The sequence below is a fragment of the Pholcus phalangioides genome, unplaced genomic scaffold (genome assembly GCF_987345545.1).
Source record: "Pholcus phalangioides strain wild (caught in Gottingen) unplaced genomic scaffold, Ppha-v1.0 ptg000017l_1, whole genome shotgun sequence".
In the NCBI taxonomy this organism is placed as follows: Eukaryota; Metazoa; Arthropoda; class Arachnida; order Araneae; family Pholcidae; genus Pholcus; species Pholcus phalangioides.
The window spans coordinates 32,966,565-32,984,809 of record NW_028301610.1 but is presented as its reverse complement, the minus strand read 5'-3'; the positions used below and the strand labels follow the sequence as shown (position 1 = coordinate 32,984,809).

The 18,245-nt window shown below is 33.4% G+C and overlaps 1 protein-coding gene across 2 annotated transcripts in view; it reads right to left on the bottom strand.

The window, feature by feature from the left end:
* Positions 1–257: 257 nt before the first annotated feature.
* Positions 258–18,245, bottom strand: part of LOC149072929 (src substrate cortactin-like) — a 76,521-nt gene continuing 58,533 nt past the window's right edge. For both annotated transcript variants that reach the window (XM_089247082.1, XM_089247083.1), the window contains 7 exons: positions 17,306–17,369; positions 12,958–13,115; positions 12,662–12,862; positions 7,657–7,774; positions 2,862–2,945; positions 2,594–2,649; positions 258–779 (listed from right to left, as the gene is read on the bottom strand). In XM_089247082.1, coding sequence (XP_089103208.1) covers positions 696–779; positions 2,594–2,649; positions 2,862–2,945; positions 7,657–7,774; positions 12,662–12,862; positions 12,958–13,115; positions 17,306–17,369 — 765 coding nt within the window. In that variant the 3' untranslated portion in view covers positions 258–695. The remainder of the gene's footprint in view (positions 780–2,593; positions 2,650–2,861; positions 2,946–7,656; positions 7,775–12,661; positions 12,863–12,957; positions 13,116–17,305; positions 17,370–18,245) is intronic.

Genomic DNA, 18,245 nt, shown 5'->3' with positions numbered 1-18,245 from the left:
AAGGTGCCGATATATTTGCTTCCCTTGTTTGAGAATGCGAGCTGAAAGGTTTAATACTTTAAATGTAAAAATGCTCAATTCATATATTTATCGTGTTTATAGTTTTTTTTATTAAATACATTAATATTTGTGTTATATTTCAGTGTTTATCAATACTACTGTAGGTAGAACAGTATTGATATAATTTGATTGCCATATCTTGTATAAGAATGGTATACTACTTTAGTACCGCTTCTACAGAATGAAGGTTCACAGAATTTGCAGTAAAAAATACTTGATTTTATTCACATACTATAATATACAATCTGTCGATATGATATACTCCTTTATAAAGTTAAAATACACATACATTGAACAATACATAGAATTTTTCAAGGTGACAAAGAATTTGGCTATTTTAGGCACAACAGAAAAAATATATATCACCATCATAGAAGCTATCAACAACCATTAATAGATCAAGTTCATTAAAGTTAAAATATGAGCGATACATTTAAAAAATATTGCTAGTTGCAGTGCCTCATACACTTCCAACTCTGAATGTGAATACTGCCATAATGACACTTGAAACCAATCATCCTTTCTAATTTTCTTTTACATAACAGGAGTTATAATGTTCGAGTCGAAAGAAAACGAAATCTATAAATGACTTATATAAATTTTGTTAAGTACTTCACAGTATCAAGAAAATATATTCATTGCTGAAGGAGTTGAACATAATTGGCAGGAAATAATCCTACTTGACCATGACATTCACCACGCCACCAACCCTCATCAATCTGAATGATGGAAAAATGTTTAAGCATGAATAATAAAATCAAATCAGAAAATATGAATTTTAAATACCATCTCTCTATTACAGCACATATTTTTTTCAAAAACAATTTTAAACTGAAGTTATTTACTCTGATGTGACAAATATTCCAGTACTGTATTTATTTTAGAAATTAATTAAAGACAAGCTCTTCAGAATATTAATGAACATTGCCCATTGCAATTTCAAGTTTATTTGGAACCAATACTAATCATTGAATAAATACTTCCTAACAAATATTTTAATGTGGAAAGAACAGATATAAAATAAAATATGAATTTCATTATTAGGAAAATGTTTGTATTACTAAACACTCTCACATCACCATCAAAAAATCCCCTTCTCACCAGTTTTCAATTGATGTGCCACGGAAGTTGGAATTAAAAAACAGAACAGATGATAGTCAACATAGCAACAATAGCAACATAATGAGCATATTGGTTTTGGTATACCATGAGATAAAAGAACGATAACTTTTTTCATAGGTCATCAACAATATTGAATTTCAAAATCTAACAAAATAGAATAACATGAATTTATTTCTATTAATTTCTTTAAAACTAAAAATATATAATGATCAATTTACCACTGTATCCACCAGAGAAATATTGTATAATGTAAAATTTTTTAAACTGAATACATTACATTATCCAATCATATCTTCTTAGGGTCTGAGAAGTCAAAATTACATGGTAAGGCACCTTTACAGAAGTAAAAATGTCTCCTCATGTTCACTTGTTTGTTTGTATGTGCAATGAAAGGAAAAATTACTATACACATCTGAGAGTAAGACTATGCAAATCAACAAAAGCACTTCCCAACAAATGACAGCCTGCAGCTGGCATAGAAAATGGTAGGATCAGAGCTTTGGGAATCCTGAATCAGAATTTCACTTTCATGGGAAAAGCTAACAAACACTATAGTTTTCAAGTTCATAAGAACAGTATAGACAGCTTTTTTTAAAAAAAAATATTTTAGCTATTTCTCTTTTACATTTACAAATAACTTTATGGATATATAATTTTTCCTCATCTAAGCTCTGGATAGCTCTCTTATTTATGGTTTATGAGCTATGAATCTAAAACTGGTCTTCCCATTTTCTTTAAAGTCTCAAATTACTCTGTTTTTACATATAACCTATCTGCTAATTGCAAAAATATGCAAATTTTCAGTGCAGTTTCATATATATTTTCCAAACACTTTATTTTGTATATATATTTTTAAAACCAAAGTGATAAGTACAGATTTTGTAGTCTTCCATAAGGGGCCGTGCAAGTATTACGTCATCATCGATGGGGGGGGGGGGTTTCTGATTTGCTGACTTTTGATGGGGAGGGGGGTTTGGATAATGCTTACGTCATCAACCACCCTTTATGAAAATATGAGTTAGGATTCAGAGGGGCAGAGCTGATGACAAAATTTTGCTGACGGGAAGGGGGGGGGGGTCAGCTTTTGCTGACAAGGGGAGGAGTGGGCCAAAAATGGCTAAAAATTTGCTTACGTAATACTTGAACGGCCCCTAATGGCAATATTTATATAGCCATTATTTTAAATGGATTTTTGAACATGCACAGCAAAACTCTGGAACATTTGTAAATTATTAAAAAAATTCTTGATGTTTTTACAATTTTCTAACATAACTATACATGCAGAAAGGTATGTGCAATAAGTTTTTTTAGAAACACATAAACCAATGCTCCATTTTTCAGTCATATAAAAAATGCTCTGTAAGGAACAAAATAACGTACAAAATAGACAGGCCCTTCGATAAAAACTTACCATTTCTATATTGGTTATAATGTCATCTGGATCAAATGATATTTCATCACTGTCAGCTGCAATATAGATACATATATGTAAAGAGGCAATAACAAATACTAATCATTTAAAAAAAATCAGTATGGGATATCTATCCACACAATTTTCAATAAAAGCGAATTAAAATTCAGCAATAAAGCAGTCAGGTAGTATTTTTAGCAACAGTTTTTCAATTAAATTGTTTTTCAAAAAGAGAGAAACAAGATGATTTCTACTAAAACATTGTTACCTGCTTGATAATCATAAAGTGCAACAGCAGACAAACCAGTTTCCTCCGATAATTCTTCCTGAACATCTTCAAGTGTTTCATATGCTAAATAAAATTACAAAATACAACAAAGTAACTTTTATTTTATTTGTTAGTATGTAATTAGAGGTAATCTGATTAATTAAAATGATTGTAATGGATCAATTGTTAATTGTGTGTCTAAAAAAATTTTTAATCAAGGTAATTGACTCATAAAAGAGATTTTCTCACTCTATTAAAAGATTTTAAAAATTAACTTGATTTACAAAGTACAAAGACTAACCAAATGAAGATAAATTTCTAGAAGAAAATTCACATGCCTCTGTGGGGAATAGAACCTCTGTCCTCTCACGGTCCAAGTGAGTGCAATGGCATTAAGCTATGAATATTTCCTTCCCTTACAGCAGCGGTTCTCAACATTTTTTGACTCGCGGAACCCTTTTAAGTAAAAAAAAACCTATGGCGGAGCCGCTAGGCCAATTTTTTAATTATTCATCAAAGTTACTGATTTATTTTTACTATTTAAAATTCTTTTTTTAAATTTTACTGGTTTTTTTTTTCTTGAGCATCCACAGAGCCCCTCGAGAGTGCACAAGGAGCCCCAACGTCTCCGCAGAGCACCAGTTGAGAACCACTGCCTTAGAGTTTACGTGTGCACTGAATGGGACTGCGTATAGGTAGCCTCCTAACTCAGCTAAATAGCTACCAGATGGTGACACAGACAGAAACTATGTCACTCTCATTGTAATTATAAAGTATAAAGAACTGGAACCAAGCAAAGATGAAGATGAGTTTCCAAAAGCAATCTAACAGTGAAAAATAACATTGTTTCTCTCTAACTTTATTTCATAAGACTGACTAGATCAAAATTATAACTTTCAAAACAAACTGATCACAGATGAAACATTTAATAAATTGGACAAAATGCACATAACATTTTTGCTTCCTTTGGCTCTAGGTATGTACCCCCTGCACTTGATACAATCGACGCTCATTTTTATGAACACGTATGGATGTATTTCCTATTTGTAAATGGGAAAGGCGTTTATAAAAAGGAATAGTATATTGTATGGGATCAGAAGATTGGTGAGTAAAAATGTGTGATTTGTAAATTCAAGGTTCATAAAATCAAGCATAGACTGTAATACACTTAAAGTTTATAAATCGACAAAGAGGTCAGGGGGATGAGTGCTTAGCTGATGATACATAAGCACATGCATTTGGCCAGTACATTTACTCTCTTTTAAATTGTATTTATCAGAATAGTAGAGAGTCAACTTCTTGTATTTTCACGTGTTTTTCAATTCTAATGATAGTTTTATCACTAGCAATACGTACTTCTAAAATAATCAATTCATTTTTTTTTTTTTTTCCATGGAAAAATACAAGTCAATTTGGGGAAAACTGGTTGATGGTTTTGGTTTTAAATTTAAAGGCAGTTTAGAAGACAGAAATTTACTGTCTACATTGTCAACAACACTTGTTTTAAGAGGAAGGTTAGTAGAAGTTTTCAAAGACTGGTTGGAATCAGTCGGGGTGGTAAGTCAAAGGGAAGAATTCAGTACGAAGCTGTCCTCTGTTTTGCAAGATGTCATACCCTTTTTTCAAAAAAAGCGTGTTTGTACATCGCACCCTCTATGGATCACGGATAGCGTGCGTAACCTTTATCTTGAAAAGAAAAGAGCATTCAGAGAGTATAAAGGTGGACGAGGTGACCTATCATTGCTTACTGATAAAAGAATAGTGTTGAAGAGAGCAATAAGGAATAGCAAAAAGGAAGTTGAATCTAGGTTGGCAGATAACATTGGCTCTGACCCAAAATCATTTTTTAGATACGTCAATAATGGATGTAGGGGGCAGTTGGCTCCCTCTCGATAGAAGGGTCTAGGTTAGAGAGCAATGTAGGCATGTGTAGTGCTTTGAATGACTTTTTCGCATCGGTTTTTAATGGAGATAATGATTTTCAATATACAGGTGTTGCGTGGAGTAATAAAATCCTAATTAATATTCAAGTGAAAGACATGGAGATTCTAAATCTTCTAAAAAATTTATGTGCAAGCAAAGCACGAGGAGATATCTATCCCAGGGTCCTCAGGGAATGTGCTAATGAATTGTTGGGGCCAGTCGCACAGATCTACAAGAGCAGTGTTGCTGAGGGTATCATCACCCAAGGGATTGGAAACTTGCTAATGTTGTTCCAATATTTAAGAAGGGTGGTAGAGTAGCTGTGTCCAATTATCGTCCAGTGAGTTTGACGAGCTCCCTCTCGAAAATTTTGGAAATTATCATCGAAAGGCAGTTTGTGAAGTGGATAGACGAGAATAATGTATTGTTGGATAATCAGCATGGGTTCAGGAAGAAGTCATGTGTGACTAATCTCCTTTGCTTCTATGATCATGTGACAAAGGCTTTAGGTAAGGGCAAAAATGTGGATGTTATTTACCTTGATTTCCAGAAGGCATTTGATCAGGTTCAACATTGTAAACTCTTGAAGCATTTACATGAGATTTGGAGCAACTTGCTGAATTAAATAGAATCATGGTTAAGAGATAGGTCACAACGAGTTATGGTGAACAGGGAGTTCTCTGGTTGGACAGGTGTCACAAGTGGAGTTCTTCCCCATACTCTTTTTTCACATTTTATCAATAAACTCGATAAGGGTATCGATGGGATTGCTAGCAAATTTGCAGATGACGTGAACCTAATGGGGATGATCTGAAATGAAAGCGATAGGGAGTTGTTCCAGAACAACTGAAACAGGATTGCAGCCTGGGAAAATGAATGGAGCATGACGTTTAGCGTTGACAAGTGCATGGTCGCTCATTTTGTTCGAACAACCTACGGTTCTCTTACGAGTTAAATGGTGTCATTATCCCGGATGCAACTAGGGTCACCGATTTGGGAATTCTCATTGACGAGCAGCTTAGGTTTTCTGAACATTGTACAGCGGTGGTCAAAAAAGTGAATAGAATGCTTGGTTTCATTTTCAAAAAGGTCTCTTCGCGTTCTCCTAAAGTCATTCTTCCGCTTTTCCGAGGCTTAGTTTGACCTGGATAGGATGGAACATGAGTTATTTATTCTCTGTCAAGCAACTGCTTCGACAAGAGGACACCAGTATCGATTAGTAAGGGACAATGCGAGGTTATGGTGTTGCAGGGAATTTTTCTCTAATAGGGTTGTTAATAAATGGAATAGCTTACCCCCGGAGGTAGTAAATTCTAACACAAATGGCATGTTTAAAAAGAAATATGATAAACATGTTGGGGTAAATCGAGAAGCTATCCATACTTAGAATTAGACAACCATAAGTATTCTTTATGGGCATTGTATAATATTTTATCATGTATATATTGTTTTTTATAGCATTTTGAATTGGGTTGCTGTATTTTTGAAATATATGACATCCATATTTGTTATGGGCATCATTTTCTTAGCCACTTTGTTGGGCATTTTGCCTGATGTGGCTTTGTATTTGTTGCATGATGATATGTAAAGGGAGGATGAAGGATGGTATTAAAGATATTTGAAATAAGCTCAATAGAATGACAAATATAATATGGGTACAAAAAACCATATGGACAACTTTACAATTATAAAAAGATTAATCTTGAATAGGGGTGTAGTATGCTCATGTTCTGTCTCAACAATAAGCATTACATTTTTTTTTTATTTATACATTTAGCTTCAATTTTACGGATCATAAAAAATGAGAAAACCTTTCTTAACCCACTTACACACCTCCTCTAAATTTGCTGCCTGTTCTGTATTACGATAAGGAAACTCGTTTCCTACATACTCTGCAAGTGGATAATTCCAATCTTCTGCAATAAAAGGCACTAACAATCTGGAATAAGCAAATTATTCCAGATGCAAATGGCTCAACCCTTTAACAGGAAAGTAGTCAGAAATTTATTTTGAAGGGAAACAACTGACATTCTTGGGGGAAACAAAGTGATAAAACAATACACTTATGTATGCTATTCCATAATATATCTGCCAGTTTCTAACATTTCCTGTAGGGGAGGTACTGGACCCCTGGTGCCTTCTCTTGCCCTTTAAGCTGCACTGCAGAAATCGCTAAACATCCTTCAGAAAATGCCATATCTTCTTCAATGAGAAGTAGGCTTTCTTTCAAATTTCAGCAGGTGCAAACTTAAGGATACAAGAAAAAGTGTTCCATTGAGAAATCAACTTTACAAATCAAAATTTCTGGGTTTGTCAATGCTTAAATAAGGGGCTTTTAAGGAGACGAGATATCTTGTTAATGTTGTTTAAAGGGTTAAGACCTAATCTATAATGTGCATATAATGTATTAATAGTTTTACATAGACTATATGTAACAATAATTATTTCTGCAGATTTATTTGTGATACTACAAAACCTTTTTCATTAATACTTATTCTTTTTTATTATTAGGCTACAAAGTTTTTCTATAGTAAGAAATTGGAGCTTCAAGAGGGCTACATAAATATACAGGTCTATTATCAATTCTAATATGCTAATATTAAAACTTCATATACATACATGTATAGATTGTTTCTGATATAGGAAATGAATGTTCTATGAAAAAGTAATGAAAAACTATGTGCACTTTGTGAAATCAAATAAAACCAGTAAATGGCACACATTTATTTAAAAATAAAATGAATCGTGACAAAATAATAAGTCTTAAACAAAAGAAATTAAAGTTTGGTTTAAATAATTAACTAAACAGGTAAAAAATATGTGCCACTGAGACCCATATCATAAAATTTTTAATTTTATAGTAACTTTGTACCTGGTTCATCATAGGAATGTGGTGGTTTGAATAGTTCAGAATCATTAATTTCTTCTATTACAGGTTCAAGAAATGTTTCTTGGGAAGAACTTGACACTTTTTGTTCCATATGGGTATCCTTAAATTTTCAATATAAAAAACTGAAAATTAATGACTGCATGATGAAACAACATGAATTCATATAATTTCAATTTAGTTTCTCTTATTCAAAGCTGTATTATAATAAATATTTTCAGTGCACAATGTTTTATTTCATAACATCAAAGGACCACATGGAGGGTTACTGAAAACACATAATGGAATAAAATCTACAAGCCTATCCATTATCTACAACAAATAATTAACTCTGTTGAAAGATTCCAGAGACCCCTTTCACTTTGCTGGCATATACATAACCATTTCGCTCCAGAGGTACATATATGAAGACCTTTATATGATTTCCTGTGTGCGTGTTTCTAATTATTTCGTAGATAATACTTAATTCCAACCCCTTTCTAAGACATACCTGGAAGTTAAAACTTCTTATCGATTTGGGTCGAATGTGGCTTATAATGATAATACCAGAGAAAACAAGTGAAAACAAAGGCAGGTCGACGCAATGGTGGCGACGAAACATACTTGAAAGAGTAAGTAATTTTTAATTTACTTTCAAGAATTTTGTAGTTAAAAATGATACATTTTGAGATAACCAAATGTAAGGGCATATTGAAAATAATTATTTCTAGTTGTTTAAGTCATTTTTAAATGCAACACATTGAATTGTATGAAGGCACACGTACATATGTACCTTTGATGTTGAGCGGTAAATTTAAGCGTGGTTACACCACAGTATTTCATGTGAGATTTTTTGTACTATTTTGGGGGAAAACATTGTTTTCAGAGATACATATGAATGATGAAAGGTTTTATGTTAGTGAAATGCATATTACCTTCCTTAAGAAATAAATTTTTTATTAATTATGATAAGGTTTCACTATTAATTATCATATTGTTTTTACAGATATTGGTTAAGCATAATCAGTATTCGAAAAAATTACTTTAAAAAATCAAAACAAGAAAATAAAAGTAATAATTATTATATATAAAATAACTGATTACATCAAATGATTAATTATGCAATAATAATGTAAAGTAATTAAAAGGTATATGAGGCTTTTTTTCTCTGTCCTGAATTTTCATCTGAGCTTTCTGATACTATTGCAATGCCCCCTTTTAAATAAAAATTCATATGCATTGTGCACTTTATTAGTTACTCGAATTATCCGATGCATGTATTTTATTAAGATTTTCAGTCCTGATGAAATAGAAGCTTTTCTGCAACACAGTGGTCTTACAGATTTTTCTGATGAGAGTGTTGGCCTAATTTTCAGTGAAGAAGTTGACTAAAGAATGTGGTTCAGAAGATAAATCTGATTCAGATGATGAAACTACAGTTGCTGATAAAGCAGCATAAATAAAAAAGCCAAGGAACTCATATTGAAAAAAAAATGTCTACATTCTTCAGCCTGTGATAGTCAAAGCTTATACAGTAATACATGCATGGGAGGAATAGAGCTGTGTGATAGATACCTGACATATTACCGGTGTGTGCTAAGAACAAACAACAAATAGCCTATTAAGCATTTTCACTCACTTTGTCGATCTTGTTATTTTGAATTGTTGAGCGATGTATGTTAAGTATAAAATTTTATGGGCATCTTTTTCTCAGCCACCTCGTTGGGCATTTTGCCTGTTATGGCGTTGTATTTGTATTTATAAAAAAATAGAAGAAGTGCCTATAAGCCCTTCTTGAATATAGAATGGTTGTTGCATCAGAATTTTGCAAGTATGAAGAGAATATAGTTCCATGCAGAGAACAGCCTCCACTTTTGAAATGTTCGGAAGATAAGGAAGAACCTGAGCAAAAGCAGCAAAAAGTTGTTCCTCAACCCATGAAAGATGTTTGCCTGGATGGAGTGAATCACTTTCCCTAATACATGGACGATGAAAACAAAATGGAGATAACCAGGATGCAAATGAAGAACCAGGGTGATCTGTACAAAATGCCCAATGTATTTGCGTGTTTTGAAAACTACCATTTGATGTACAGTTGTTCCTCCATATTTGCGGGGAGGGGGGGGGTGTTACCTTCCACAGGGTGACAGCGAATACGGGGAAAATATAAAAATATCAGTAAATAATCCAAACCCTAAAATTTTGTTCTCTCATCTCATTTACAGTATCTGCTTTGTGTGTAAAAAGTTGAAGGGAAGGGGTTCAGTGATTCAAGGTAATGCTTTTGAAAGGACAACATGATGTCTGTTAGTTGTTTCTTCTAAGCTAATTTGTTAGAGTATAGTGACAAGGCTTCCTTTACCGATTTTTCCAAATGAGAAAAACATACTAAAGATGAGTCTATTTCATGGAAACAATCTATTGGCGATTTAAACTTAAAAAACATTGGCAAAGCTTTCAAAACTTTGCTGATGCTCATAATGAACTTGTCATCTAAATCTCAATCTAGATCACTTTCATAAGATATAGCTTTGGTTTCAGTAGCAGTCAGCTCAATTAATCCCTCCTCCGTCAATTTCTGAATTACTTCTATTTCTTGTATTTCTACATCAGCAAACCCTTCTCCATTAACAATCGAAAAAAAGTATTTTCGTGTACAGTTCAAGCTTTTCCATTGTTCATACAAAATACTGGGAGATGCGACTTATTCTTTTCATCATTACCTCATGGATTTGCAGACTAAATAAGGACGGCTATAGTGTGCAAGTTATGCGAAACATAACTTGTATACCTTTTTTATTGCATCCATAGAACAGCACTTTCTACATGAGATTTGTGGAGCCATGGCTAGTAGCAGGTGTAGCTACAGCAACGGTTATATTTTACTGTAGACTCATTGATGCCATAATACCAGGAAACCACAGCAACGAAGCTAACCTTTTGTCAATATTTCAAATTTTCCTTACAAGTTTTTCCCCATAAGAAACTTTTAAACAAGTTTTGTACTATTATTTTCAGCAGCACCAGAAAAACCTTTAACAGGAACATTTCAAACGTTTATTTAACACATAAAACTTATATTTTGTTCTGATATGAGAATCATTACCTCAACAATTAAAAAAACTGGAAATGAGACTCCAAATATAAAATCAACGGCAGAGTATAGTATATATATATTGCTCCATTTGATAATTACCACTGTGTAATAAACTAACAAGTAAATTCCTGAATCCTGCTGTGAGGTGATGTCATATGATGTTGTGTTTTAGATTTGTAAATAATAAGTATACATCTAACTATACATTTCACTATGATTAAAATTCTACTGTTAAAATACTACTATTCTACGATTAAAATGTTTCTACTCATTTGAATCCTGAAGTATACATATGTGTACCTAAAATTTCTAGTCCCCAAATACTGAATGCTTACAGACAATTTTTCTTTTCTATTACAGTCTACAAATACTAAAGAAACATAAAATCAACAAATATTGTTTTAGCTGTTTTCGAAGCTTCAATTATGAAGAGGATACGGCTCTTGTGTTAATGTCTCCATGTATAAAGAAACTGCTCCATGTAACACAAAAATCAGACTCACAGAACATAAAAGAAATAGCAACAATGGAATTCAAAGATTTCACTTTTAGCAATTTTCTGGAGTAAGAGCTGAATTATATTTGAAACAAAAAGTTCTTGATAATCTGTACCAATATTCTATCTTGTTGTGAAAATTAACATATATTTACCTGAGTATTACACATAGCTTTTTTACCTGAATGCGTCTTCAAAATTAGATGTTATTTATATGATGGTTAAAAATTATAACATTAGGACGACCATCATATGCCTGTTGTTCAGACGGATATTTGAAGGGGGCGGGGGGGGGGGTGTCTTACATGTAAAGTCATTTTATAGTTGGGTAAACACAGTATCATCATCCATTTTTTCCATCCACTGCTGGATGAAGGTCTCCTCTAAATTTTTCCATGGTATTCTGTCTGATGCTTTAGCTATCCAGTTGACTTCAGCCACTTTTCTGATCTCGACTATCAATATTGTATGGGGACGCCTTCTCAGACGTTTAATACCACTGGGGCTAATACCAACCCAGAATACTTGCGGTCAATATCTTGTCCTGTCTTCTAGCAATATGTCCAGCCCATTTCCATTTTAAATGTTTAATTCTTTCCATGATATCATATACCTTAGTGTGGCTTCTTATCCAAGTGATTCATTTTTTGTCTCTTTTTGTGATGCTTAACGTGCATCTTTCCATGCTCCTTTATGTTGTCCGTAGCTTTTTTATTGTCTTGTTTGTGAGTGTCCATGTTTCAGCTCCATAAGTGAGTGATGGTAACACACACTGGTTAAACACTTTTCTTTTCAGGCATAATGGCATGTGATTCAGAATTACACAGTTTTTGCCAGAAGTGCTCCATTCAATCCTGATTCATCTGCTTATTTCATTAATGATTCCGTTGTCCATGGTAATTTCTTGTCCCAGGTATACATAGCTTTCTACTTCTTCCACCTCTGTGTTGTTGAGCAAGGTAATTTTCAAACCCACCTGAATACTTGCCTTCTCCAGTTCTTGTATCATTTCTTCTAGTTCCTCTGGATTACTGCTGATAATGACAATGTCATCTGAAAAATGCAAATGGTTGAGAAATTCTCCATTTATTTTAATTCTTTTCTAGTACCAATCCAGTTTCCTGAATACTTCTTCTAAAACAGCGGTAAAAATTTTTGGTGAGATAGTAGCATCCTGTTGAACACCTTTGCCAAAACTTTAATCTTTCTCATTTATCTCTTCCTTTATCCAAACAGATGGTTACAGTTGCTTTGTCATATATACAGTATACTTTGATTTAAAAAAGAAATTTAAACTGAAATCTTGACATTATCCAAAGCAACACTTATACTATGATAGAGTGGACAGATATAAACGACTTCAGAAAATTTGAAATTTTATGGAAAAAACCTTTGAATTATTAATCAGAGAAACTCACTTCGAACTGAGCTGGAGGATGTGTTAATACTGAAGCTCCATGGTGGAAAGAAATATTTTCAGGTGAAGCACTTTTGGCAGTGGTAGCCTGGACAAGAGGAGTAGGTACAGCAACAGTTCGTCGAACAGGGTTTGAAACTGGTTCTTTGTCTTCTTCAGCTTCCCCAGATTCTTCTCTCAAGCTCAAACGACGTTGCCTTTCCTAATATTAAAAAATGATATTGTTATAGAATAGCTTCAATATTACCCAGCATTTTCCTGCATCAACATTCATCACGATATAGTATGGTGTCATACTTCCTCATCTTTTTGTGCAACTTCCTTTTCTTTTTGTTCCCTAAGAATTCTACGAGTTCGTTCTTCATCCGCACGTTTTTTTGCTTCCTCTTCTTCAGCTTTAGCCATGTTTTCAAAACGAGACCTGAGACTACTAGCTTTCCCAGCAACTACCACTGCTATGTAAAATGAACAAAGGATGATAAATTCATATTGAAACACATCAAAGTTCAATATTTACAAAAAATTTGATTAAACAATACAAATGTGCGTGAGATGGTACATAATCAAATAAGATTAGTTAAGTTCTTTTTCTGTCTTTCTAACAACTCAGGACAGATGGTAATGTATGAACAATACACGACTTGCCCCCGAGGGCATTCACTAGGGATTCTGAAGATTGAACTTGTGAGGGCGATCTCGTGCAGCTGGAGGTCTAAAATCAATTTTACTTATAACCCAGAGTAAGTATTGAGCAAAAAATCCACACCACCTCAACTAAGGTCAAAATTCGCCCCTTAAATGCGAGTATTTTAAAATTTTATGTTCAACATATAGCAGCAGCATAACATACAGCCACTTGGGTTGCTGTATTTTTGAAATATATGACATCCATATTTATTATGGGCATCTTTTTCTCAGCCACCCCTTTGGGCATTTTGCCTGTTGTGGCGTTGTATTTGTATATTCATCACAGAGATTGTATGTGTGTAATATAGACCATCGACTATACAAGAAGATGACAATCATTGTCATGAGCAACAATACAAAAGGCTGATGAGAAAGAAGTTGGAAGTCATGCTTCCACCTTTTAAGTGAGACATAAAATGCATTCTATCATACTACTATAAATTTCTGCATATAATCTGCAGACGCAAATTTTGTTCCTTTGAGAAAAAATATCATTATAGTCTGGCACTGCAATTTACTGACAAAGAGTTTATCATAGAGGCATACTTTGAATTAGAAAAAGTATCCAAATAACATGTGGACCTCAGATGCATCATTCTTATTACAAGGGGCTGTATAGTTATTAAAATAAAAAAAACAACTTTTTATATGGACATCCTGTGCTTAAAAAATCAATCAGAAAGTCATTGCCCTGTCTCTCCTGAGGTCAACAAAAGAAATTTCATATTTCTAAGTAATATTTCTGAAATATTTAAATTTGAAAAATGGAGAAAAATTAGGGGAAGCATAAATCAGGGTAAAAAGTATTTTTCGTTAGTTTATGCTGTTTTTTCTCCATTTTCTGAATTTAAATATCTCAGCAAATATTACACTTGGAAACATGAAATTTCTTTTGTTGGCCTCAGGACAGCAAAGGAAATAACTTTCTAATTGATTTTTTGAGCACAGGATGTCTATATAAAAATATAATTTCTTTATTTTAATAACTATACAGCCCCTTGTAATATGAATGATGTATCTGAGGTTCACATGTTATTTGGATATCTATTTTCTAATTGCAATTATGCCCCTAGCATCAACGGTTTGCCGGTAAATTGTGGTGCCAGCTGTTAGCTATGACCCTTATAATCCGCATGTGAAAATTTCATTTATCAATAATGAAAACCCTTAAGGAATGGAAAGGGTTACATGTCATGTTTTTGAAGGGAAAAACATTAATTTTCTTTTTGATACGCAATCCATAAATATTGAAAAAAAAACATTTCTTCCAAATTGATCGCTAAATATTTATTTCAATTCTAACTAATCAGAAAAAAAGCTGCAGATAAAACACAGCAGTATATAATCTGCACTATAAAATTCCAATGCTTTTTAATACCTGATCCATGGATTATATGCAGGAAAGTAAGATATTTAATCCTTTCATGGGCCATTTTTTCCCCTAAAATTTCTCAATTGTTTTTGCGATTTATTATAGTTTTGAGGATACCATTAATGGAAATAATTTTAATTTTATTGAATATATTGTCTTTAATAAGTTTTTTGGGTATGAGAGAAATCAGTAAAATGTACATGAAATAAGAAGCCATAAAGATTGATATAAAAGAGAATACAAAAATATATATATAACAGTATTTAAAAGTCAAATATTTGGAGCTCTAACTGTTAGTATTCTTAACCCTAGAATACTAACTCTATGTGTCAGAAATGTAGACGTAGTTAATATACAGTTTTTATCAGCTATTTTAGTATTATAGGGTTAAAATCATGCAGGTGACAAAAAAACAACAACATGGAATTAAAACAGGTAATTTTTTGCATTTTATATTCTGGGGTTTACGATTCCTTCTCAGAGACCATACAGTTTGCAGTAATAAATTAAATCAGTGGTTCTCAAACCTTTGTCACTCACGACTCACTCTTGCTCAATTCATGATTCATCTGCGGCTTCCCAGAATAGTTTAGTAGATATTTTCATTTATAAAAGAAACTTCAAAACATAAAAAGAGACACAAATGAATATCTTCATCTCGCTACGACACCCCTAGGAGCCAGGGCCGTCTTAAGAGCATCATGGGCCCCCGGGCCAAGTGATTTTTCTGAGGCCCTACCAGGCAAATTCTTGAAAATTTCAACCAGATTTCATTTTTGTGAGGCCCCTTTTCTCTTGAGGCCCCCGGACCGTGCCCGGGTGGGCCCATGCCTTAAGACGGCACTGCTAGGAGCACACTTTCAGAAACACAGAATTAGACAACTAAAATCACACATGCTCCTCGTCCACATTCCTCCATGGAATTTCTAACGAATTGGTACATGTTGGAATGCGCGTGTACATGTAGTGAACCTAATGTGAAGTTTGTTTCCGTGTAATTCTTGTTATGTGTAGTGCTGCCACCTGCCATCAATTTTTCAAACTATGAGTGAAGTGTAATGATTGAATAATTGTATCATTGTAATCCTGTTGCTTTCTGTGGTAAGACTTTTTAATGAGGAGATTGGCTTGCATTTGCACCTTGAAGTTGGGCAAGAACCACAGTAAACCAACTTCAGCAGACCACCACTGTGGTAACGGTAGAGTTCAGACCCAGGTCCTCATGATGAGAGTCTGTCACTATGACCAATCGACTATGACAGTGGCACTGAATTAGACTACTACTAAACCACACATGCACCTTGTTCATATTCCTCTGTGGAATTTCTAACGAATTGGTACATGTTGAAATGTGTGTGTGTACATGTTGTGAATCTAATGTGAAGTTTGTGTAATTCTTGTTATGTGTAGTACTGCCATAAATTTTTTTAACTATGACTGAAGTGTGATGATTGAATAATTGTATCGTTTTACACCTGTTGCTCTCTGTGTAGCGAGACTTTTTAACGGGGAGTTTGGCCCGGATTTGCACCTTGAAGTTGGGAAGCACAGAAAACCAACTTCTGCCGCAACCACCACTGTGGCTACAGTGAGGTTTGGACCTGGGTCCTTGTGATGCAAGTCTGTCATTATGACCACTCAACCATACTGAATTAGACCTATAGACGAATCATTAAAGGAGTGGGGAAAGATAAAAAAAAGAAGGTATGTAACCAGTCATATCCGGTGCTAGATGCACACACATAGGTTACAAGTATAAAGATATTAGATTGTTATTAAAGTGATTGAGGTACTGGATACCAAATTTTACATATGACTTATGGCAATATGTGTTATATATTGCTGTATTTATTTTTTGAGATATGCAATTAATTTTCAGTATTTAGCTTAGACCAGAGTTTGCATGTGTAGATGAGATGCTTGTGTGAACATTCTGGGCTTAACAGAATGAATATCAGATTTTACCATGATTGCAGGGGCATGTTTGATGATATTCAATTGGTTTGAAGTATGTTGGAGGATGCAGTGTTCAACGACATGAAGACATTAAATTTCCCATTTCAATTCAATGATATACATGACACTTTTGGGGCTATCTTGTTTACTTTGTATGTTGTGTTTCTTTGGTCCAAAGTTGCAGCAAATTTTTTTTATGAGTTGATTTTTTTAACTCCTCTACATACACACATTTAAGAACAAATTTAGACGATGCATTTGGCCAGGAGCTCTTAACCTATGAATCACAAATTGCGTTGCACGGCTTTCCCAAATGGTTTGTACAAATCCACTTGTGTAACTGGTTTTACTGATTTCAAATATCACATTCTTTTTAATAACAATATTTGACACTTTTTGATTCAAAATTCCCATAAAGCAGCCAAAATTAATTTTATTTGTACTAAAAATAACTTTTAAATACTTTTTAACAATCCCTAAATCCCTTGTGCAAAATGTTTTCAGATTTGATCATAAAGAGCTTTTATTTTCTAGCATTTTTGAGAAGTGCAATTCCTAATGCCAATATTTTTTGTACAGCTTGCAATAATGAAAAGAAATTAAAAAAATGTATTATGATGAAATATATACCTGGCTCAGCTTTTATTGTATCTTTCGAAGATATTTTGTCGGCATCTTGAAACGAATATGCAGACTGAAAAAGAGAAGACAACATGATAAAAAACTTAATATCATCATTCAACATTTGAATTAGAAATACACTGGCTTCTTACAAATTAAGGAAAAAAATATAAAAATCTGAATATACATGAAGTTTGTTCAGAAAATTTTTATGCTGTAAGGATAAATTAGACCAGTGTTTCCCAAACTTATTCAGCCCATCCCCCCCCCCTCAAAAACAAAATTTTTCATCTTCCCCCCCCTGGTAGGGATATTAAAAATCCACATAAAAAAGTTGAAAGATGCAGTAACTAATTTTCTATTTTTTTGCATCAATGTTTTCCTGCAACAGGGTAGTATAAAAAGGGTTAAAAATTTGAAAATAATTACAATAAAAAAATTACAGTGAACTTCATTACAAAACAAAAAAAAATAAATTTGTGAATTATAAAATTATAAACATATGCATATAGTACAAAACATATGCATTTAGTTGTACATTGATTGTGGTCAAAGTAATGTTCGCATCACAAAAATATCTATTAATATTGAAATTAATGACAACAAATCATGCCGTAAGTCTCACGGGACCGAAAATTTTCTCCGCTAATGAGGAGTGTCCGTTAATGGATGGTAAAATAATCAGTCGCATATCCAGAGTCCCATTGACATAATTCAGGAAGTTTTTGGTAACTGGAGTTGTCCCTTATAGGAGGTTCCACTGTATATCCTATAAAGTCCAGGTACAGTATTTGCTTTTGCAGCCAGAAAAATTAATAGCCATCTTCAAATTTGAACTTCAATCCCTCTTTTAATGCAATTTATGTCAATTTTTCTTGTAAATGTGATAATTTTTATTGTTGGAGATTGAAAAAAGTATTGAAAATTGTTATCTTCATTTAGTACAGAT